We start from the raw sequence: 25,326 nt of genomic DNA on the forward strand, positions 1-25,326 counted from the left end.
CTGCTTAATGATATTGACCAGGAATAAGACATCAAATCAAACTGAAACAAGAAAAACGAAAAGCACTACATGTCTGGGACTAATCTGGGAGAAAAACTGTAGACAAGAATTTCTGTTGTGAAAGCATCAGCTGAAGTGGCGTATATCTCTACTAATAGGAATAATCTCAGAATGATGAACCTCTAGACATCCTAAAGACTTGGTGTGAATAGACTGGCAGACTTTAATGAAATGTAGATAAACTGTAATCAGATTGTAGGCAGACTCAAGGAGAGACTTAAATCATGCTGATCTAAATTGGAGCGCTTGATGGAAAAGGATGACTAACCAGATACGAAATAAACGGACAGACCCACCATTGTATAACTATATGGGAATCACTATCATTTACATTCTGTATTGTGGGCATTAACCTCTCCATCTCTGTTTCACTAGTGGGACTGAAGGTTTGAGTGAAATGATCGAAAATAATCCATTATTACTGTACTTATCACAACACAGCAGATCTGACATCCATCCATCTTCTACAGCCTCCAAGTCAGGGTCACCGGGCTGCCTGGAGTCCATCCCAAGCAGCATGGGGCACAAGGTTAGGGTACAGCATGGACATCACAGGTCAGAAACAGACTATAGATAATTTAGAGATAAGTAACTTCATATTTTTGGATTGCGGGAGTAAGTTGGAGTAGGGGACAAGTAGAACAGGCAAACTCCACACACACAGAGCAGAGGCAAGATTCAAACCCAAACCCTGGTGGTGTGAAGGCACCATGCAACCCCAAGATCTGACATACATATGGGGAAAAATAGTAACTGCTCAGAAAATAGTCAAGTTTCAAGTTTATTGCCATAGACAGATAACAATGGAACATCATTATCTGTAATGACATTTTGTGGACTCAGAGACCCCTCAAGTTTGCATACTTTAATAACACTTAACAGTAAAAAAACACACTTATGTAGAATAAAATAAAGTAGCCAAATATACAGCAAGGAACAGGGGTGTTGCTAGAGATTTTGGGCCCCATGAAGGCATATCATATTGGGCTCCAAATTTTCTAAGCCCCCTGTCACTCAGGGGCCCTTGGAATCATCCTAACTTTCCCCCTCCTTACAGTGCCCCTGGTAGTCAATAGTGAAATAATAAGGTGCATAGTACACAGTGATTTGCGGGTACTTATAAAGGATTGTGGTACAAGGAGTGTAGTGTTTACGTACCCCAGTATATGTACACTCCTGTGCATGTGCCAACGGTTACTTTTCTAGTCACAACTAGAAAAACAGTCAAAATGAGATCCAAACAAGAAAAGCCAGGTAAATACATTACTGATAAAAAAGGACATTAGGTATTTAACCCTCTCAAGGCAGGCGTTGCTGATTTGCAACAGTTAAAAACTAACTACCTTATTACCCCACATACATATTTTATGAGTTTTTTTTACTCAGAAGTACCACTGCAGGATTTGGTTGTCCTGTCGTTACTAAAACTTAATTTGAGCCTGAAAGGGTTAACTTTAAAACGGCAAATGCAAACACATTTTGTAATCAATGGCAAACATTATTTTGCACCGGAAGAGAAGCAAATTATGTTAAGGTTGTCAGTACCAAATCACGCTACTTGGAATAAACCCCACCATGTGGCAGTATCCCACGCAATTACATTATGCACAAACAAGTCTGAGGCCCTTAAACACGACGGTTAAATTTGTCGCGTGTGGTTTTCGTTTTTAATGCTATTGCCGCAGTTAAACACCACAATGTACTTAAGTAGCCTCATATCCCCTTCAACAAATTACAAATTTTTCGTTAATAGCAAGTAAACAGTGACTTTTTACTGGGGAAAATAACGTTGCGCCTCTTAACTTCATGCTGTGTGAAATATCCAATCGTGCAACTTTTTCCTTAATAAAAAAAACGCCTTTTTCCGCTTCGAACGCACGCATTATTGTCATTTTACTTCTGCAATACAGATGCTTGTTTCCGTTTTAATAACAGGCCTCCAGTTATGATTTAGTATTTCGGGAACACGGGTTCCTTGTCTTTTACAGATCAAATAAGAAGTGGTTCACCGTGGCTATATTTATAAACTGGATACTGTATGTCGGCACGGTAAGTATAGCCTTAATGGCCCGACACCTCCACATTTCTGGGGTCTGTTTGCATGTTCTCCCTAAGCTTGTGTTTATACTCTGTAGATACTCACGTGGTGTTTTCTCTGGCAGTGCAAAGTTTCGTACTCTCACCGTAAAAATGAAACATACGCACCACCACCATGCAGACACGATCAACGAGGGCTTTTGTTCGTCGCGTTTGCTCTACTGGCATGTTTATCACTTCTGGGTGCTCCAGTAAATTGCGCAAGGTTGGGATATGAACATTAAGTAACACTTAAAACGACTGTGGTGATATCTGAGTCTAGGCAACATTAAATTTAATAACACGTATACACAGACTATCAACAGAGCTATGCATCAATATGTGTACTGTAATAATGACTGAATCACATACTATAATAATGTGGAATATGCCTCACAGCTGTAACTAGAACCTTGGAATGCGTGCGCGTTTTATTCAAGCCCCTTCAACAACGGGCGTCTACCAACAGCTTCAAGAAGGGGAAGACGACAGACATTTAGTTATATTACACGAAAGACACAATTAACCATTTAAAATATCGCTGCTCCCTTTAAAGGAAACTAGAAGGAAACAACGGGAATTTCATCTTGTCTGGACGTTTTGAAGCAGGAAGGCGGACATACGTTCATAATGTGGCACCCTTATTTGTCTCCCCCTAGGTCTTGTTAAAGTAACTTTCCCCGTGGCTTTTTGATTGACGGCTCCATATTTTCAGTGGGGATTTTTTTTCTGTCTGGTGAAAGAACGAAAAAAGACAGCGAATTTGAAAGGGAAGAAAGGAAGAAAACACAGGAGTAAACAACGCATATATCCATATACATATATCAACAGCGACTAAAGGACCGGGTCTGCAAAACACCATATGTCAAGACAAGAAGACTAGAGTTGTGTTTATATGTAGATAAGACACGTATTTTAAATAGGTATTTTTCCTCTCGGATTTTCTTTTCTTCTTGCTTAAGGTAAGTAAATGGAGAACTGTGTCTTGCCGAATTTAATAAAATGTCGATGAGCATGAAACTAGAATGTTAATATAGAGAATATTACTATTTTATACATTTTATATACCAGCCTACAGAAAATGTGTGTGTTTATCACGAAACTGTGCAAATGCATGTAAACACAGATAGTTTTCCCGATTCTTTTATGCAAAATATGCACGCATAAGGGATTTGGCGCGTTTATTTTTAACGCTAAAATGGTATGACTTTTATTTGTGCTATTTCAAATGGCTTAATATGCGATCACATTTACCTGCCATTTTCGTGTACTTCTTTGAGAGATAAAATATATACTTAATTCGTTTATATGCAAATAAATCGAGAGCGCAACAACAATAACAAGTCAATTCCAGACCATAATGCGATCAGCTATGGGAACCAGGGTTTGTCGCGACATGTTTATCACGCGCACATGTGGCGTTAGTATTATACTTATTGTTCAGATCTCCGCCTCAATTAAAAAAACAGTATGAAAACGATCTAGTACCGCCTAGCTGCAGGCGCACAGTCATATAAATTCAATTTACTCTTGAACTCGAACAGTTCTACGTTATTTTGACTATCCCCGTAGCTTCTTCTTGTTTTTCCCTCAGAAATATTTGTAAGTGACACTCAATGCCTTCAGAAATGTGTCTTACATGAATTGAATATAACCTAAAAGTATGCTGTGGTAAGGGAGCACGGTAAAATGAGCGTCTGTGCGGGTGAACGTTTGCTCACCGAGCGTTAATGCAAAGCAGCGGCACTCGCTCCTTTTGGAGACCGATCGCCAGTGTGTCAATGTCAAACGGAGGTGTGCTGTTCCCGCGCCCTCAATTGGCGATCCGTAACGGAGCAACATCCATGAATGGATTTCTTTTATTCACAGTCATTTATATTAGAGAAGCATTATTCCCGGCAGTAATAGGCTGGACTTGTACCACCCCACCCCCCGCCAACGCACGCACACACACACAAACACACACAAAAGTTGGTCTTCCTATTTAAATGGGGACCGTCCATTCATTTCTATGGGAAAAACCATAATCCCAATCACGACACCCTTAACCTCTATCCACCCCTAACCTTAACCATAAGTAACCAACCCAAATACAAGACTTTTGCCATTTTTACTTTTTTGATTGCATTCACAGATTTTTATAAACCTGAGGTTATCCAAATATGGCCTCAAAAGATGTCCCCAAAAGTAGGTTTTACTACACTTTGGGGACAATTTGGTCCTCAAATGCGATCTATGCAAACCCACACAAACACAAACAGACATAGACACACAATTAGGTAAATACAGAAGGACTTCGCTGCAGGGTGAAAGAAGATCAATACTGTGGCTTTTAGGCACTACCCATGGTCATGTGCAGAAACATGCATGCACAGATGGATTGCTTTTTTCAACTCATTCCGAGAGAATTTATTTTAAAATTGTTTAGGCCACTTTTTGACAGAACCTGTATGGCCTGTTACTGATTAGTGTAATAATAATTATTAAATAATTTCTCTTGAAGCATAAGTGCTCTTTTCATGCTGAATTTAATAATATTTAATACTATATCCTCCTGAGACCCAAGGAAAAAAGTGTCCTTCAATTGTAGGTTATTTGTCTTTGGAGGAAATAAGACATCTTACAATTTAGATTTTTTCAAATTTATTCTTATTTTAATTTCACAGCATGTCCTCTTTAGTGCACAACAAGAATAAATACACTTCCCAACATCAGTGAAAAAATAAATGCAAAAATACAATGTCCACTACAATGGACATAAATGAATAGGTCGGGTCTCAGGAGGATATAATATGAATACATAAATGTGTTATGAATATGCATTGTGCAATACGTCATGTAATTGGTACACAGTGATTTAGGGTATAGTTTTGCATAATGAGCATAATAAACTAGTTTCACGTTATATTTATAATATTACTTTAGTATTAAGCATGGGCAAGATTTGGTATGTGTGTGTGTGTGTGTGTGCGTGTATGTATGCATACAAGTATTTGGTGATTGCCACACCATTGAGCAAGGCAAGAAGAAAATGAAAACATCAACACATCGGAGATGTTATTCTAAATATGTTCTTCCTTAGTAAAAATACCATTTAAATAACTATGAATTTGCATTCGATAAATTATTTGTCTCACTTGTACATAACAGCTCTGAGTACTTAGACTTTCATATTTGTATCAAGATGAGACAGTATTTATAAATACTGAAGACTCTCAAAGACTCACTGAACCACAAATTCAGCTAGAGACCACAAAGCTACAGTAAGTATTTGAGTTAGACTTCCCAAACAAATGGTAGCCAATAATTTCAGAGCATGAAAGAAGATTTTGTGCATTATCAGTTATAAACAAGAGCAATGACTTAATAGCATAGCTTAAAAAATAGGATATGTTAAAGTGCCAGTAATGATCCTGTTCTTTCCATTTAATGGTAATTCATATAGTTAGAATAATCTTGCATACGCATGCATACTGATTAGCTAATGTAGCATAGCTTTTTATAAACGATATATTGCAGAAATGTATAGAATTATTTAATAATAGGTAACAAGGACTGTAATATGGAGCCAAGTAGCTGTTTGCTAGGTACATTTTTTGATATTTGAAACATGTATATTAGCTTTCTTTGTATATTAGATGTGTCGGGGACAATTGGGGAGGGGGGTCCCTCTTAAAAGATGCTATAATGCTGACTATCTAAGCTATTCTTGTAAAATATTGAAACAAAGCTACATGGAAGCATCCACCCAAGAGAAAACTAGGAGAATGAAATATAAAGAAAACCAGCCAGACTGGTTCATATGTTCTTATTTGAGGCTGCTGACCATTTTTACAGATACTCATAAACATTACATCAGCATAGCATTAACGTATGTCACATAACATCCACACAGTATACAGCCCTTGTTGCTCTGCTGCATTCTACCATACTTTTACATGAATTACACTTTACTTAACTTCTGTACTCTCCCACACCAACATTTGTTGATATTTTGCAATACATTCATCTTCTAATCACTTATTCTGGTCAGGGGAGACCAGGTGCCTATCTGGGACAGCATAGGGCACAAGGCTGGGGTACACCCTGGAAAAGATGCCATTCAAAGGGCACAAACACGCACACACTCACAAGCACAGCACTACTCTTTAGGCAATTTCGAGACATTGGTTGACCTAATTGCCCGACTTTGGACTATGGAGGGAGTCAGAGTACCCAGAAGACTTCTGCATGATATGGGGAGAACTGTATACACACCAAACAGAGCCGAGATTTAAACTCCCAACCTGTACACCTGTAACAGTGTATTGAGACTATCTTGCATAGATGGCCTACTGCCTAGTTAGATTTTTTTGGTTTCTGGGGTCAGGCCACACTACAAAAGCATGCACACTATTCTGGATAGTTTAATCCACCACATTGTCTGGTACGTATCGACCGGCTGCTACTCTACGTTTAATTCTAAGTATTGAGGTTTAAAGCAGTAGAATAAATCAGGTCTCCAAAATACATTTGCTGAGTTGTTTTGTTTGAACATCACTGATTTGAAAGAACGGCAAGGGAGAAGAGCAAACAATTGGTGGTAATACTTCTGTATGGCAGATATTAGCCAGGAACAAAATGTGCAGTTATGTAATATAAATAGCAAACCAAATTTTTAATAATATTACAGAAGAAGTGTACTCTTGGCTTCCCTTTGGTACAGATCTATCTTTCAGCTCAAAGGCAGTAATGGTACATTTGTATTTATTTATTTAGCTGGCACTTTTGTCCAAAGTAATGTACAAATGGGGTATTTGTGGTAATTGTTTTCGGTTGTTAGATAAACTCCAGCTTTGCTCTGTTTTTACTTTTAATGTATATGTTCTTTATAGAATATTAAGAGTTATCGTTGTGTGGCAGCAGAAATTCTGAAGCCAAATGAACTTGCTAAGTTTTTATAGGTGAGAGAACACAGCTGAAGGCGAAGATTGGAGCATCAGTGTTTTTTTTTCCCTTCTCAGTGACGTCTGAGTGCCCACAGGCAATGCAGCAGGTAGCTTTATGAAGAAGGAACTGGTCCTGTAACTGAAAACTGCACCTTTAAAGCACAGGACAGGTTTTGCTATTCATCTCCTGAGAATGCTTCTAAACAGTTGCTGTAATAAAGTTCTCGACTTTAAAGTACTTCGCTCTGGATTAAAGTAAGTTGCTTTGGATTGAAGTACCTTTGGAACTACTTAAAATAATGATAATGTAACAGTGATATCCTTTATAAATCCAGAAGGGTCCAGTTGGATTTGAAATCTAGTTTGAGACATAAATTTGATGGAGTGTCTTTTTCATAAAGAAAGCAGCTGATAAAGTTCTGTGCTCACCAAACAGTCAAAATGTTAGGTAGGTATTTAATATGCACTTTTACTTAGTCTTCTGTGTAATCAGGTGCATGTCTTTAAGTAAAGACAACAAACAAGCAAGTGTTTTACCCGGGTGGTTGCAGTATCAGTTGTAATTTTTAGTAATTTGAATTGTCCAAACTGAGGTATAACGGCTGTAGTTTTCAGGTTAGGATTCTTCAGTCTATCTAGGAAACCAAAGCTTGCGGTTAGAAGCTATTTCAGTTTTTAGCCTCCTTGTCTCTGTCACAAGCCCAAAGGTCTGTGTGGTATCTGCTTTCATATTGAAACCACCATTCTGATGTCACATAATCTTTCTTAAGTAAACTGTGCCTCATCTTGTGTTTATACTTAGATAAAGTGGGACTGAGGAAGTAGCACATACTTATGCTTATAAACACGCAGGCACGTTCACATGCAGTTGTGTACATGAATTTGATCAAACCGACAAACATGCTTCAATGGGTGTGTTTGGTCAAACTGGCACGCAAACTTGCATAGTCAGTCATGCAGTGCACAGTGACACTTGTATCTCAGGAAAAGATGTTATATTTCGTAAGGGAGGAGCTCGAAGTGCCAGAGCTGGGAATAACTTAACCTCTGCCAAGGTTGAGGGAAGCAGTGCGGAGGGCTAAATAGAGCAATGAACTTAAGCCTGGAATGTAGATTGGGCAAGCGGGTCTTGATGCCTGCAGCTGTTTCTGTCTAAGGAAAGGCACCTGGAATGAGTGAGGATATACTGATGACTGTACCCACGAGAGACCACATTGCCTGCTAGGTCGTGCGCTAAACTGGGTTCTTCATGGATGAGACAGCGCGGCGGCAGCAGTAACCCAAGGACAACTCTACAACTCACAGCGACAGCTACTTAAAACAAGTCAGTGGGATGACAGACTATAGCTAACAAAATATTGTTTAATGTGAGTTTGGCCCGGGTATTTGCTCTTGGTGTAGCATATAAGATGGAATAAAATGACAAGCTGTCTTGAGTTTCTTTTAGCTGTATCTTTAGTGTGGATGAAAATCATTGAGGCTTGGGAGATTTTGGTTACACAGCAGACAGCTGGTTTGTTGTGGATAGATGGGATTGATTGAGAATGGAAGTAGCAGATATGACTGGTTGCACGGGATATGAAGGAGTATGCATGGTTGTGATTCTCCTAGTTCAGTTCAGAATGCACTGTTAGCTATGTAAAAGTGTAACTATTATACCTTGTTGTAGGAGAGTGAGGGTTGAATCAAGTGAACAGGAATATTGTCGTCATTTAATCCACTGCTTCTTTGTTGTGCTAGTATTATAAATGTTTGTTGTTTTTCCCTCATCCTCAGTTAACATGCCGAGACTTTGACGCCTATTCTATTCCTGTCTCAAAAATCCTCCCTCCCCGATGCCCACACCCAAATTGCAGTTTTATTTTCTTTACTCAACACTTGCCCGGGCGGCTTTTCTCTGTTCTTGTGTGCCATTGCTGTTTTGTTTTAAGCCTCTTCCCACCCTGTCCCTGTAATCCACCCCAAATAAAACACCCGCTCCTTCTCCCAACCCTGTGTCACATGGTTCTGTTTGCCATCCTAACCAAAGCAATTCTCACCAGGGTAAAGCTGGTCTCTTTTGTGTCCTGGATGGTCTTATATTCTTGTACTTTGATTTGACTAATTGTTCTTAAGTTCACGCACTGTTTCTGTAATGTATGGTATACGTCTTGCTTCAGTGCTGACTTACACTTGTTACTAGTGATTAATTGGAAACTTAGCCTAGCTGCACTTGTGCCTAGTTGGCTTCTTGACAGCTGCTTCTGATGTACTATCTGCCTCAATCGTATGCCACTTTAGACAGAAGCATACATAAAACAAATAAATGTACATCTATAATGTATTTCTACAAAATGTGTAACCACTGTGCATAGACAAAGCTCAGTGTAACTGTTACCCATTAGAGTAGATGCTGCTTAATACTGCATGAGATATTCTGCTTATCTTACTGCTAAAATTTTTATAGCCTACACAATGGCTTTATGCCAGATTAATTCTTTTTACTTTTTCACAAAACTTAAGGAGAACAAATTAGTTATTCTTGGACTGTACTGAGTTAGATGAGTTAGGACAGTATTTTTCTGGTTTCAGATAGGCGTATTGGGCAATAATGGTAGTGCTATGATGGATTGGTCTGGGTCACGCTGTGATGCAATGGCCCAGATAGTGCTGAAGTTTAGAGTAGTAGTGTTGCAGAGAAAGTGTTTGTGAGGCCCCCTCAGGCTTCACAGGGCAGCTGTGTTTTCCATCCAGTTTTTAAGCTTAGAGGTGATGTATACCCATCTGATTCTGTGGGAATAAGAGAAGGGGCAAGAGACAAAAACAGGGAGCTTGGCATCTCTCGGGATCTCCATGGTGGCGAGGGCTTTTGGCTTTCCATCTATCTGTTTGTCTCTCATTTTCCCTGCAGCTCTGTTTTCTTCCAGAAGGAGCGCGTTGTCGCTGTCCACCTAAAGTTTCAGAAGCAAATATTGCAGAAAGAAAACTAGAAAAACATGCTGGTCTTGAAAAGTTTTGTTTTTGTGATCTCAGTTCATTTTTTGGTACAACTTAAAGGTTTTTCTCCTGGCAACCTAAAAATTTCACCTTCAGAAATTCTGGGGGGCATCCGCATGTAGTTCAATTGGTGAAGGTCAGATTGATGGTGGGTAATCAGCACCTGCCTTAGATGGGTGCAGCCGTACAAGGAGCGGTACCGGAGCGGCACGAATACTTGGATCTAAAATTACGTGTGCAAGAAAGGTTAAAACACTGAGAGATTCAGCTTGACCTAGACAGAAATACACTAATTTTGCCCAGAATTCAGGTATAAACGATATCCTTGTATTTTTCAAAGCACATGGGTGGCTGCGACAGAGAGTGGGTGATGTCAGAATTTATCTAAACATATCCATTAAATTTCACTTAAAACCAATAGTAGTTTAAATAAAAAGTAGAGCAAAACATAATTTTTAAATCTGTCAGGACATTAAATGTGCTGACTTCCCTGACAATAATAAATAAGGAAGCATCACCAATAACAGCAAAGTAGATGCCAGGAGTTCTGATCCATGTCAAGTGCGTCACAGGAACGAAGACCCTCGTGAATAAACTTATGGACTAACAAAGCTGGTGAGAATTAATTGTGGGACTGGTCAATATTGCTGTTATATAAGGACTTACATAATGGATCGAGAAGGACAGACTGCCCCCCCGCCCACCCCCAGACCTCCAGGGTCTGGAACTGATGGCCAAGAATGACAGAACTGAGGAATGAGACCTAAGAATAGATGAAGCAATTAATGTCTGGAGTGATGAAACTTGTGAATCTATATAATTATGTTTTATCCATGGTGTTGATTTCCCTCTCCCTTTTTGTGCCTCTTTGATCTTGTTTACTCATTATAATATCTAATTACTTGTGTTTACCGCTGCTTTTTCGCTCTGTCAGTAAATTTACCCCCCATACACTGTCTCTCTCTTTACACCTCTGCTTCCATTAGTCCGTCTGTGGCCGTCCATCCCCCTGTCTCATTGTAATTCTCTGTGGGTCTCTCTGCCTCTCGCCCTGGTGACAGACTGCTCCCCCATGCATTAAACAGTCCTCACACGCTCCAGAGCACACTGGCCTACTCTTAGGGGGAATGTGGAGATTAAGCGGCAAAGGGGAGAGGAAACAGGAGAGGGAGACTGCATGTGTGTGTGTATATGTGGGTTTGCAGAAGTCACATTTGGGGACCAAAATGTCCCCAAAGTGTGGTAAAACCTGAAATTTCCTTACTTTTGGAGACATTTTTTTCAGGTCCCCATTTGGAAAACCTCAATTTTATAAAAAATCAGTGAATGCAATCAAAAAAATAAAAATGCCAAAATGGTTACTTATGGTTAAGGTTAGGGCTGGGTTGGGGTCAAGGTTGTCATAATTGGGATTAGGGTTTTTCCCATAGAAATGAATGCTACAGTATATGAATACAAATGTGTGTGGGTGTGAGAGAGAGAGGGCGGGTGGGTGGGATGTGTGTGGGCATTAATGCAAAATAATTATGCAATTGTGTCATTTTCTGATATCCCAGTGTTGTGTAAACACCATGCATTGTACCCAGATATATATTGCATACCATGGACTGGCAGTGTTTAGTTACATCAGACATTTTTTTCATATTTTTCATATCTGGCCAATGAAGACTGGATGTGGGTGAGACACCGGGAGAGTGACAAATGTGACATAAATAGTAAACAACTCCAGCAATTGGGCATATGGTGACTAATGGTTTCTGTTTGGAACTTAGTGAGACTTGCATCTCATGACGCACTGCCTCCCTCCACCATACTTTCCTCTCTTTGTGCCTGATGACAGCCAAAGCCTTTTGAACAAAAGATTCACAGTAGCAGGAACAATAGGCCGTAAGTGCCCTCACCAGCCCTTCTTCTTCATGTCCCCTATGATCTTGCTTTAACGGCTTGGAATAGCACGCTCTCTCTATTGCAGTTTAATTGCAAGTGGAGACGCACTACAATGGGCCTGTTGTTTTAATTTATTGTATTTGAGCTACCTAGCAATGGACTGACATTTAATCCAGGGTCGCCTACTCTGTGCCCTTTGCTTCTTGGGATAAGCTCCAGGTTCACCATGACCCTTTATCTGATACGTGTACATAGAAGCAATAGCAAAAGTGTTTGCTCAGTAAATTCAGTAGCACAGCAGTGGGTAAAAGCCAAGCCATATCTGCTACATCTGGTAGGTGTCAAACAAGACTGAAATTGTCACTGAATTTTCTTGTAATGTCTCTATGGGCAGTATTATCCTGACAGTGCTATGCTTCTGCTCTACAAGATCCGATTGCCTCTCCTGCCAACAATGCAGTTGATCCAGAAACTGAAGGGACAAAAGTTTGCTCTTAGTAGCTGTGCCAAAAACTGAACTGTTGATGTTTTTTGTGCTGTTAGGACAATTTCTCAATAGTGAAGCCTTGTGATGGCAAATTGCCCCAAGCAGACAGTTGTCGCATTGCCATAGTAAGTCCTAGCCCACCGTTCTTAGCTTTTTCAATGCTTACTTCTGTCTCCAGTATGATTGAAATATGTTTACATTTACATTACACTTACAGCATGCAGAGGGTGGTAGAAGCCATTTGTAATTATCAGAGGTCTTTGCCAATTTTAAATTTTTTTAATGAGGTTAATAAGGGTTAGCAGTGTTATACCTAGCGGGCTATTAATATTTACACTCAACATGTCTGTTCATGACCTGAGGTTTGAAGCTCTGATCAGATTGTCTTTGTCTGCCGATGACAGTGTGTTTTTCTTTCGTTCTGGCATTTCTAGTCTCTTCCAACAACATGCTCAGAACATCCTTCTACATGTTCTCCTAAGCTCTCAACGTGGCGAATTGTTAGGTACAAACCTGCCTGGGTGGTTTTACTGCTTTGGTGCGCCTGGCGCATTTTTCTGAACTTTCCTCTGGTAGTGGCAAGTAGGGCAGCACTTTGGGTCTCGTGGCTGTTTACCTCTGCAGCCTGGCAGTGAGTCCCTCACATACTAAAGGCTTCATATGTCGTTCCTGTCACAGAAAGCATAAAGCTTCTGAAAGATCAAAGTTTTGTTCAGTGGTTGAATTTATTTTAATGAACTGCTAAGAAGATGCTCTTCGTGCCCAAGAATTCTCTGCGGCCGGTATTGTAAGAAATATGGATGTCCATGTAAAGGCATATCCCTAGACTATGTTTGGAAGGCAGGGCGGCACGGAGGCTCAGAGATTACTATCTCTGGTCCAGATCTACATGTGAGGAGTTTGTCATTGTGGGGCAAGACTCATGTGACTTTGCAGTGCCTCCCCTGCCCTCCCCCTAAACTCTACCTATGCCAGGTTACCTGGTTTCTTCCAGCAGTTCAAAAATACACTAAGGTATATTGAAGTTTCTGAATTGTTCAGAGATGTGAATGGTATGGCAATGGGTTGGTGCCCCATCCTAGGTTATTTCTTGCCTTGTGTCTATTGCTTCCAAGGTAGGCTCTGTACCCCAGTACTCTCCATAGGATAAGCAGGCATACAATATGGATGATGGATGGATGGATATTCAGATGAACTTATAGACAATGATGTAATGCAATCTAGGGTGTTACAGACCATGAAAAGCTTTCCTTCTGTATCAAATGCATGAATTATTCCCCTCTGAATGGTTTAATTAACTGGCAGACATTTCCTCTGCACTGTGCTTCCCCACGGGAGAGTAGCATATTAAATGTATAAGCATGGCCTTCATGGATTTAATGGGTTACTTGTATTACTGTGCTAATCGGACTGCCATTTTTGTCTTTTTGCAACATTTTCAAGAAAACTGAAAGTAGCTGACATGACGAGTGAATTGCAGGAGATTGCCATCACAGAAGAGAAGCCTCTGCTTCCTGGTCAGGCTGACTCCAAGGTGAGAGAACAGGGCCCATATCTAAATATTTAAAGCAATAAATACTACAGAGGGAGGTGTTACTTTCCATGGTCATTCCACAGACAAGTTAATGCCCCAGTCTGAACTGAGCTGTGAATTATGTGGGAATAGAATAATGACATGAAGATGACAGAGTGGCCTTTGCATTGAATCTCCCACTGCAAGCTCTGCTGGTCACAACAAGCTGTGGGTCCAAACTGCATGATTCCTCCCAGTATGTTGCACATGTGATGATGTACTTAACGAAAATATGCAAATTAACATGGACAGATAATCTCACCGTAAAATATGTAATTGGTAGGTGTTAAAATTGACTCGTTAAATTTCAGGATAAAGCATCATATTGTATCTGGTGTTACTGTGACAAAACAATAAATAGGCTGCTGTCCTGTAATTAAATCAGTAATTTTACTGATTTAAATGTTGGTTGTGGTACAGAAAAATGCAAGTGCACACGCACATTCGGTAATGCTTTTTCCAGTGTTGATTTGCTGCCTGTCTGGGGGAATTAAAGAATCTGCTAGATAACGTGGCTGTTGATTAACCATTCACTCCCATTTTTTGCCACCCTGCTACTGAACAATGAAGCTTTGGTGGACATGACACAGAAGTCAAAAGAATTCAGCTGAGCAGCCATCAGTGTTTAATTAGTTTCTATAGAGTTTTCTGCTTGTCATCCTGAACGCACCTGAGTCATTCCCTGTGTATTATTATTGTCAGAGGTGATTTTTAGTTCATTTCTGTGTCTGTATTGTCTTTGTAGGAGGCTGAGGTGGCTGCTCAAATACTGCTAGACCAGGGAAAGGTAAGACTCTGTGAAAGCGGTGCACAAGCAGCCCTGTGAGTGAGTTTGTATAGTTGTCAGTATACAGTGCAAGTATACTGTAGATGTGCAGTGGGTCTGTGTATATCTGAATGGGCGTGACCTCCCCTTACTGTACTCTCAGGTACACACCATTGAGACCCCACACGGAGATCTTCACATCACCCTGCATGGCGCGGTGAACACCCGGCGACCTGCTATCCTCACCTACCATGATGTGGGCATGGAGAGTGAGTATTCCCCTGCTGTGTCCACTTATACTCCGAAACCTCTCCTTTCTGTACTACTGACCAGGAGTGTCACTAGACATTTATGAAGTGGGGGCTCATTCTTTACTAGTGGGGTGTGATTTCAATGGAAATTAATGTGAACATGCTATTTAAATTAATTAGTGTAAATTTATTTGGGGGGGGGGGCATTTACGGAGGCTAAAACCCCCCTAAAAGTGCCCTTGTGGAAGCTCTTCTCCTGGCTGTTTTTTGTTCTCCTTGTCCCTCTTCTCTTCCTTTCCCTTTAAAACTCTGAGCCTCTTATGACTTTAAAAAAAAAATTGAATTTATTATCACATTCATGTCCAAACGGATTTTCCCTCGCTTCGTCAGGGGGTATTTTTTATAGGTAATTGCATAATTATAGCATATGTATTCATTTGAAATATTTGATGTTCCCATCTTCTCACAGGTAAAAGCTGCTTCTCCACCCTCTTTAATTTTGAAGAGATGCAGGAGATCGTGAAGAACTTTACTGTGATACACATAGACGCCCCGGGACAGGAGGAGGAAGCGGCCACGTACCCAGCAGGGTAAGAGGTCTGCTCTCACTGTACATAACAGAGTGTGTTGTGTAACACTGGGTGTGTTGCATTAAAAATGGCTTACATTAACACGTGCAACGATAATTCATGTGCTCTGTCATGAAGGTTACACTTATGGAAAATATCTGGGCTTGTTCAAATGTTGCATTACGTGCTGCTACCAGATTCTTTTCATGCTCAGTTGTCCGTCATTTAAAAAAAAATAAAAATACTTGAAAACGTACCCACAATGGTAGTAAACAAGCTCCCAGAAAGCACAGGGCACAATGCAAACGATACCCTGGACAGGATGCGAGTCCATCTCAGGGCATGCACTCTAAGGCGCACACACAGACTAAGAGTAATTTAAGAACACTAGTTCATGTAACCAGATGTCTATAGGAAACTCATGAAAACATAGGAAAAAACATGTAAGCATCACATACACAGTGATCCAGAGCTGGAGCTTTGAGGGCACAGTGCGACCCAGTGCACTACCGCGCCCCATTGCCTCACATTCCAGCTGAACATAATTTCGGTTTAGCTGGACATATACTATATGGTTGAGATCACAATCGGCAGTTTGCTATTTGAGTAATAAAGGCTTCATTGATCGCAAGGCAGTACTTCACAGATGGAATAGGAACCCCTTGACTGTAAGAGTTGATCAGAGGACATATATGTATTTGGACAGGTACCAGTATCCATCCATGGAGCAGCTGGCGCAGATGATTCCCTCAGTTCTGCAGTTTTTTAAGTGAGTCTTTGCATGTTTTCCATAGTTACTGTCAGCCTTCTGTACATTTAATGCAATTGTAATTATAGTAGTTATAGTTATGCACAAATTATTGGGCAAGAAAAACAAAATGTGAAAGAAGTGCAAGTACTTACATATTTTTTCCTAAGTACAACAAAATGTGGGGTAATCAACAAATCATACATTTTCCAAAGCGTCACGTTGAATATTTGTAGATCTCAACTTGTAGCTATTTATTTGTTTTTTTTGTCTGTAATTTTAGAAGCTTTGTATCTAAATATTGATACCCAGGTGGTTACATTGTGTTTATGCAGTCTGGGATAGAGTGTCATGTGGCTGTGCAGCATAGGGGAGTAGTACATTGTATCATAGCTGAGTGAGGGTAGTAAAGATGAGAGCTACATCTGTGTTGGCGAGCGTGAGTGCTTATGTCACTCATAACCCTTGGCCCTTCTCTTATGCTCTCAGTTTCCGCACCGTGATCGCTATGGGCGTGGGTGCTGGCGCATATGTCCTGTCCAAGTTTGCTGTAAGTATCTGGTTGTTAATGTCAGGCCATTTAGCAATGATTTGCATTTGCATAAAAATATTACCCTCTGTAACGATACTGAATTTACAGATGACTCCTTTGGAGAGTATGAGTGTGTTTGGGTTTAGTGTCAATTTGTGTGAATCAATATGAGTGCAGTATTAGTAAATAAGGGTATGTTTTAGCATTAATGGTCATGTGGTATACTGGAGTATACATTCTGGAGTATACATTTTGCAAGTGTGTGTTTATGTGGGTGCGCAAGTTCTCCTGAATTGTGCATTAGCATAATAATGTGTTGTTTGTCTCAGCTGGACAGCCCAGACTCTGTGGAAGGCCTGGTTTTGATCAACATTGACCCAGATGCTCGAGGCTGGATGGACTGGGCAGCACAAAAGGTTACTGTCGCTTCCTAATAACTTGTATACTTTCTGACTTGTTACCATTTATTCATTGCGGTCAGTAATGTATTTCTGCCGTACTACAGAGTATATGACATAATAATAAAAATAATAAGAAGAATTAATTTAATGTAGGTATGATTCAGTCATGTTTTCTGGGCAATGGAATTAATACACAACTGAAGAGCAAATTTCCAAAATTTACTCATTACATGGGATACATTTCTGAGAAAATTTCTGTGGACTTAGTGTTATTTGGAAATTTAATGAAAGTTCTTCATTGGATTATACAACGACTGAGTGAGTTTTGGATTCCAGTAACATATGATGAGGAAGCTTGATTTTACGTCATTGGCAGTCTCATCTCAAAACCAACAACATATGCAAATAAAAACTTAAAAGAATTTCTTACATTCATACAAGTTGGAATGGCTGGAAAACAACTTCCCAAACATCTGCTCAGGGGAACCCCAGCCATTCCATGAATTCTTTAAATTTCAGACCAGTTAATTGACTTAATTAGTCAAGAACTCAGTGAAGTATTGATTAGCCAAAGAAGGTGTGCTACTACTTAAGTCAAAAAATACATTTGTGTATTAGATGGTTGCTGCAAATACTTCAGGAGAGGTTTCGAAATAGAAACTTTTCACAAAACCATAATATCATGGTTTTGCACCAAAACGCAGATTATTTTTCTTTGTCATTTTGTCAGACATTTTCTTTGTCTACCTAAGACTTTTGCACAGTATAGAGGCATTTTATTGATAAAGTTAATTATTTTCATGAAATGGGTGATAGGCTTTTCTTGGTGTTGGAACGTGAGATACGTATTGTTATATGTACACTACAGCTGACAGTGTGTAATCGTGCTTGGCATTAATCTTTGTCCCTCCAGTTCACCACGTTGACATCCTCGTTCACAGAGCAGATACTGGGCCACCTCTTCAGCCAGGTACATACTTCTTTGTCTTTGTGTATGTGCCTGTGCCAGTATCGTATCTCTGTGTCTTTGTGTATGTGCCTGTGCCAGTATCGTATCTCTGTGTCTTTGTGTATGTGCCTGTGCCAGTATCGTATCTCTGTGTCTTTGTGTATGTGCCTGTGCCAGTATCATATCTCTGTGTCTTTGTGTATGTGCCTGTGCCAGTATCGTATCTCTGTGTCTTTGTGTATGTGCCTGTGCCAGTATCGTATCTCTGTGTCTTTGTGTATGTGCCTGTGCCAGTATCGTATCTCTGTGTCTTTGTGTATGTGCCTGTGCCAGTATCGTATCTCTGTGTCTTTGTGTATGTGCCTGTGCCAGTATCGTATCTCTGTGTCTTTGTGTATGTGCCTATGCCAGTATCGTATCTCTGTGTCTTTGTGTATGTGCCTGTGAACAGTATCGTATCTCTGTGTCTTTGTGTATGTGCCTGTGCCAGTATCGTATCTCTGTGTCTTTGTGTATGTGCCTGTGCCAGTATCGTATCTCTGTGTCTTTGTGTATGTGCCTGTGCCAGTATCGTATCTCTGTGTCTTTGTGTATGTGCCTGTGCCAGTATCGTATCTCTGTGTCTTTGTGTATGTGCCTATGCCAGTATCGTATCTCTGTGTCTTTGTGTATGTGCCTGTGCCAGTATCGTATCTCTGTGTCTTTGTGTATGTGCCTATGCCAGTATCGTATCTCTGTGTCTTTGTGTATGTGCCTATGCCAGTATCGTATCTCTGTGTCTTTGTGTATGTGCCTGTGCCAGTATCGTATCTCTGTGTCTTTGTGTATGTGCCTGTGCCAGTATCGTATCTCTGTGTCTTTGTGTATGTGCCTGTGCCAGTATCATATCTCTGTGTCTTTGTGTATGTGCCTGTGCCAGTATCGTATCTCTGTGTCTTTGTGTATGTGCCTGTGCCAGTATCGTATCTCTGTGTCTTTGTGTATGTGCCTGTGCCAGTATCATATCTCTGTGTCTTTGTGTATGTGCCTGTGCCAGTATCATATCTCTGTGTCTTTGTGTATGTGCCTGTGCCAGTATCGTATCTCTGTGTCTTTGTGTATGTGCCTGTGCCAGTATCGTATCTCTGTGTCTGGTTTTGCATCTCCGTGTATGTTATCTTGCATTTATATCTGACTTTGTGTCCTTCATGTCAGCCTGTCTGTGAACAGACTTCACACCTCACCAAGTTTTGTGTATAGTTCTGTAACAGTCGTGAAATGCCTCTATTGTGTAGGAAGAGCTGTCTACGAACACAGAAGTGCAAAGACAAAGGGAAAGGCTCTCGAAATCCACTAATCTCCCCAATGTGGAACTCTTCTGGAAGGGTTATAACAGGTACACTCATACACACATGTACTCACTCGCACACATAAGGTGTGTTCACACCAGAGTTCTGGAACGTGTTTACAAGTTCCTGGGCTATGTTGTCCAAGGACTTATGTAGCTACTGCCCACTTATGTGTGTCGCTTTCACACCGCATAACAGGAACTGGGACCTTTATGCTAAACAAGCAAGGGAGATGCAAAAAGCTTGTAGGTTAAACGTCACATATAATATCACATGAAACTTCACCGCCACCACAGAACAGTGGAGGGTGAACAAGTTGTTTTGTCAGTTATTTGTTAGTTATTGGGGGATCAATCGTGATAAAAAGAGGACACACTTTTATTTTACGCTACACCACCCATGACGTTTATAATTCTTATTAAATGTGGCCAGCAGATCAGTCTTTCGTTTTCCACAGAATAAGAAACGATGTAACGTTATCCTGCTAATAAACACTGGCAAGTTTCACACGAGCATATCGCAGGCACTGGCGGTATTAGGCAGAAGTAGGCCTGTGTCGGTAATCATTCAAATTTTCCGATACAGAAAAATGGAGACACAAGCAAAATAATGTATTAATTGATTAATTAAATGAAATTGAGGTACACAAATAATTCAATCTGCTCAGTTTTTGCTCTGTAACTTTATGTTTTCCCCACATTCCACATTCCCCCACAAGTTCCAAGTTAATGTCAGTGCTTGTGGTCAACCAGTCAGCAAGTTTATCACTGTAAGCACCAACCAGTCAGCAAGTTTATCACTGTAAGCACCAACCAGTCAGCAAGTTTATCACTGTAAGCACCAACCAGTCAGCAAGTTTATCACTGTAAGCACCAACCAGTCAGCAAGTTTATCACTGTAAGCACCAACCAGTCAGCAAGTTTATCACTGTAAGCACCAACCAGTCAGCAAGTTTATCACTGTAAGCACCAACCAGTCAGCAAGTTTATCACTGTAAGCACCAACCAATCAGCAAGTTTATCACTGTAAGCACCAACCAGTCAGCAAGTTTATCACTGTAAGCACCAACCAATCAGCAAGTTTATCACTGTAAGCACCAACCAGTCAGCAAGTTTATCACTGTAAGCACCAACCAGTCAGCAAGTTTATCACTGTAAGCACCAACTAGTCAGCAAGTTTATCACTGTAAGCATCAACTAGTCAGCAAGTTTATCACTGTAAGCACCAACCAGTCAGCAAGTTTATCACTGTAAGCACCAACTAGTCAGCAAGTTTATCACTGTAAGCACCAACTAGTCAGCAAGTTTATCACTGTAAGCACCAACTAGTCAGAAAGTTTATCACTGTAAGCACCAACCAGTCAGCAAGTTTATCACTGTAAGCATCACCCCAGTGTTCAAATGAAAAGTACCTCAAGCGAAGAGGAAGTAAAAAAGGGTTCCAGTCTCAGAGGAACTACAATCGGACCGAGTTCCTGTGGTGTGATCATGCCAAAACTTCCTGGTTCCTGGAAAAAAGTTTCTGCGGTGTGAAAGTGTACATAGTAACTGATATACGCTTATATTTGTACATACACGTATGCACACGGAACACCTGCACAAACACGTGCTGATAAATATAGGCACTACTCTGCAGTAACTAACTTTCAGTGAACGTCTGTCTTTCTCTTTTAGTCGCAGAGATCTGAACATCGACCGAAATAGCCCTTTAAAGTAAGAGCCTGCCCTTCAGTTTCAACCATTAACATTCCATTCAAATGCAATGTTTAGCCTCCTCAACAACTGTAGCACAGCATTTGCTTAGTAGTACTCCTTTCTGTTATTCACCGACACCTTTTTCCTGCATTGCTTTCACCTCAGAATGATCCTCTTCTCCGTAACACTTCATTCACTTCTACCCCCAGATGCCCTGTGATGCTGGTGGTAGGAGACCAGGCCCCTCATGAAGATGCAGTGGTAAAATGATTATATTCTTATGGTCAACAGATAACCATTAGAATGGCATGCCATCTAGCAAATGCCCCAGCATAGTGCCCTATGTCACGTGAGATAAGCTCCAGATCCCCTACAACCCTGGCCAGAATAAGTGTTTGGAAGATGAATGGATGGAAATCACCTTTTGGCTTCTAAACTGACTTGTTTGAGCATAACTGCAGAATTATACACGCCGTAAAGTGAAAGGAAATAACACTTGCCTGTGATTATTTGTTTGAGATTTGCGTTAAATTAAAGCTTGAAAGTGTCGGTGTACTTCATTTATATTCCTCATTTGCCCACTAGGTGGAGTGCAACAGCAGGCTAGATCCAACGACAACTTCATTCCTTAAGGTGTCGAGTTCTTTTACTTGTTAGTGAAATGCAGCACAAATTATGGTATTCCATGCAAGACTCACTCTCCTGACTTGTTTCATGTTTTTTCAGATGGCAGATGGTGGTGGCCTTCCTCAGATCAGCCAGGTGAGACACAAGTATTCCAATCCAATACTGAGTAGTCCCTCAAGAACTATTCAGAACTATTCGCATTGATGTGACCACCTTTTTACTTCCGCTCTGAACCCCCTCGTGTTCCACTAAAATCATAACCACATGTCCCCATTTCCTTGCAGCCCAGCAAACTTACTGAGGCTTTTAAGTACTTTATCCAGGGCATGGGATACAGTAAGTAACTGTGTGTGCATGCATATATTACATTTTGGGGACCAAATGTATATATTTTTCCTATAGAAATGAATGGACAGTCACGACAAAGATATCAACACAAACGTGTGTGTGTGTGTGTGTGTGTACTGATACACAAATTCTTATATGAATTCACTTAAAAATTTCTAGTACAGAGAACACCAAATTAACTCAACACATAACTGAACAGGCTAACTGCTATAATTGTTGATGGTAATACCTGCTATAATATCAAATGTATTTTATGTATTTTTTGTGTAGATCCTGATAACTTCCTTTTCCTCCGCATCTCCCTTCCTTTCTCTCTTGTACCCCTCAGTGGCATCATCCTGCATGACACGGCTTTCCCGTTCCCGAACCGCCTCCCTCTCCTCTTCCTACTCCATAGATGGCTCACGCTCGCGCTCCCGCACCCTGTCCCAGAGCTCACAGGGGGGGCAGATGCCCCCTAGCCCGACCCAAACCATGGAGGTGTCTTGCTAAACACAAGGGGACCCGAGGCAGAGTAAAGGATCCAGAGATCACATTCATTTAGCCATTGTTTTCCCCTGAAAAATTTACAGCAATATTCTGTGAGGAGCCATTTATTATTTTCATTCATTGTGAATGTAGAAAGTGACAGAGGTAAAGTGCCCACATAGACAGACAGAGAGCCCCCCCCCCCCCCAAGGCTGCCCTGCACACCTCACCTCATCATCTTAATATTCCTCAAGAGGCAAAGAGTGGATGAATTCACACCACTCTGCCCCTTCTGTCCTGTCAGGTTATCACCATCACAGGACAGCCCTTTAACTTTGTGGGCGGGGTTAGTGTTTCTTGAAGTAAGGAAAGCCTGTGAGAAAAGAAAACAAGGTTGGTATACAGCTTTTAGGTCAAGTAAACAGTGTTACACCGCTTATAATAGTGATTAAAATAATGTTTAATGTTAAGATTGACATCATAAACAAGACATGGGCACTATTCATATTATGATTGTTATTAATAATAACAATGATAATAATAATTATAGCATTAGGCAATATGTTTTTCTTAATTTCAAATTGTGATATAGCACTTAAGCAAAAAACATCAAGAAATAGTGTTAACATAAATTCTCTGTGTCTGTCTATCTGTCTTATAGTAATATTTACCCAGGATTTGAAATTAAATGTGTTTTAATTTTGTGATATTGCCATGGTATGTGGAAGCAGGTTGAGTTCTGGTGGTTGAGCTGATCGGACATGGCCCAGTCTATTTGTGTGACCGGCCTAACCCACTAATTTGATTGATCTCTGTCCCAGCATCTGTTTTCACTGACTTAACTATATTGAACTGTGTACAGTTATCTTAAACTTCCAGAGCTTCCACTTTCTTGACATGTTTTCTGTGTATGTTCTTGGTGAAATGCTTTGGTTGTACATTTTTTGTGTGTTTGGGCCTTCTGGGAAGTGGGTTTGAGTTGGTTCCATATGAAACTGCATGCCTGAATTTTGATTATGTCTGAAAGTTCACTGTATGATGCATGATCCTATTGGTGGAGAAAATGAAATATATGGGTGGCACAAGAAGGTGGAGGGAAAAAAATGGAGGAACAAATGAGCAAATAGGATCAGGGCTGATGCTGTCTGTGAAGGAGCACTTTCTAAACAAAACGAGGGTAGTTGCAGCACTATGTGGCAGCCCACCAATCAGAGAACTGTTACAGAAACCCCCGATAAAACAATCGGACGCCCCTGTCTCCCAAAGAAATCAGCCAAATATGTCATGGTCAGCTCCTTTACATAAGTAAATACAGGCAGCACAGGAAAATATGACGAATGCTGTCTATAACTGTCTATAATGATGCTACAGGGTAACATCTACTCAGTCACTGTTAATCACTGCATAGGGTATGGAGATAATCAGCCAAATCAGTCGAGAAGGAACAGAAATGCCTCACTCACAGCCTCACTAATCCCAGCACCAGAGCCTGTACCACTTCATGAGTCCTTACTGACTGCCAAAGGCTAGCACCCATCCCAAAGTCATTACCCGTTCAGCAATGCTAAGGGTCCACACCAGTCTAAAGTCCTTTTTGCCCTCTATGAGTTTTAACAAATTATTTTGCTAAACACATTGTTAAGAAGTTAAAAGAGTGGCTAAAAGATTGCAAGTAAGTGGGTGACCTGTTGTATCTTTTGCTAAGTAAACTTTTTTCTTTGGTGGGATATCCTGCTATAAAAATGGATAACGTGTAAAATGATAAGCTATGTTGTTTTGGATTATAGTGTCTACTATGCATTTAATTAATGATTCATAATGTTTATAAAGCTAAATACTGCCCTGATAATTCCCTATACTGAACACACAAATTAAGCTACCAGATAGGGATGTCTGTAGGACATACCAGTATGCATGTGTGTGGGTTTAGCTACCAGCAATCAACTTTTTGCCCCAGAGTATTTTTGCAAGCATTTTTGTCTGTGTGTGTTTTTTTTCTTGGAGTGTAATTAGCAGGATGTATTCATGGAGATGGAGTGGGTAATGGAGGTGTGTGGGGGATGGGAAGGAATTACGCAGTAATCTGCATGTGCTTGAATGATTTATTAATGTTGCAGTGATAAGATTGATGATTTGTGAGGGAAATGACTGCATTTTAAGAGCAAGACTGTGCAGAGACCACCCTCAGTGACATGAGCAAAACATGCAGAATCTGGGGCCAAAGGTCGCGGCCTGGAAGAGTCTACCAAATATGGAAATAGGCGGAGCTACAATGTTGCCAGAATCAGACAGACATCTGAATGTGTTTGCACATCCAGTTTGGGTTTGCCTTTTTATAATTAATTTTTCCCATTTTTTCTTTACTAAGAACATCTGTGTTTTTCTCTGTGAAGTGTTAGTTTATTATCTCTGTATCTTCACAGAATAGCCAGTGGTGTGCAAATAGTTGTGTAACTTTTTTAGCTTTAGCACTAAACAGGAAGAAGTAATATAATTAACAAATAATAATTATAACAATATACAGTCAAACTGAATAGTGTGGCTAATTTCTTGTGTAATCTGTTGAACAACAAAAATATCTTAAGTAAAGCTAATAAAAGTTGGGAAAATGAATTCCTCTTTATTTGCTTAATCATGGCAATAGTTATGCACTCATTC

At 40.3% G+C, this 25,326-nt stretch overlaps 1 protein-coding gene across 7 annotated transcripts; it reads left to right on the forward strand.

The window, feature by feature from the left end:
• Nucleotides 1–1,932: 1,932 nt before the first annotated feature.
• ndrg2 (NDRG family member 2) lies at nucleotides 1,933–25,281 on the forward strand. 7 transcript variants are annotated; one of them, XM_023839523.2, is made up of 18 exons: nucleotides 1,933–2,109; nucleotides 2,796–3,098; nucleotides 7,140–7,319; nucleotides 13,858–13,948; nucleotides 14,733–14,774; nucleotides 14,917–15,022; nucleotides 15,474–15,594; nucleotides 16,280–16,342; nucleotides 16,811–16,871; nucleotides 17,183–17,269; nucleotides 18,168–18,224; nucleotides 19,478–19,578; nucleotides 21,205–21,243; nucleotides 21,435–21,486; nucleotides 21,811–21,858; nucleotides 21,952–21,987; nucleotides 22,137–22,188; nucleotides 22,529–25,281. In XM_023839523.2, the coding sequence occupies exons 3-18, from the start codon at nucleotides 7,258–7,260 to the stop codon at nucleotides 22,690–22,692; spliced, it is 1,182 nt and encodes a 393-aa protein (XP_023695291.1). In that variant the 5' UTR covers nucleotides 1,933–2,109; nucleotides 2,796–3,098; nucleotides 7,140–7,257; the 3' UTR covers nucleotides 22,693–25,281. The 7 variants fall into 7 exon arrangements, with proteins under 7 accessions (XP_023695291.1, XP_023695293.1, XP_023695292.1 ...); XM_023839525.2 differs by lacking the exon at nucleotides 7,140–7,319 and having other exon boundaries at nucleotides 1,936–2,109; XM_023839524.2 differs by lacking the exon at nucleotides 1,933–2,109 and having other exon boundaries at nucleotides 2,389–3,098.
• Nucleotides 25,282–25,326: the final 45 nt, after the last annotated feature.

Source organism: Paramormyrops kingsleyae, chromosome 12 (genome assembly GCF_048594095.1).
Source record: "Paramormyrops kingsleyae isolate MSU_618 chromosome 12, PKINGS_0.4, whole genome shotgun sequence".
NCBI lineage: Eukaryota > Metazoa > Chordata > Actinopteri > Osteoglossiformes > Mormyridae > Paramormyrops > Paramormyrops kingsleyae.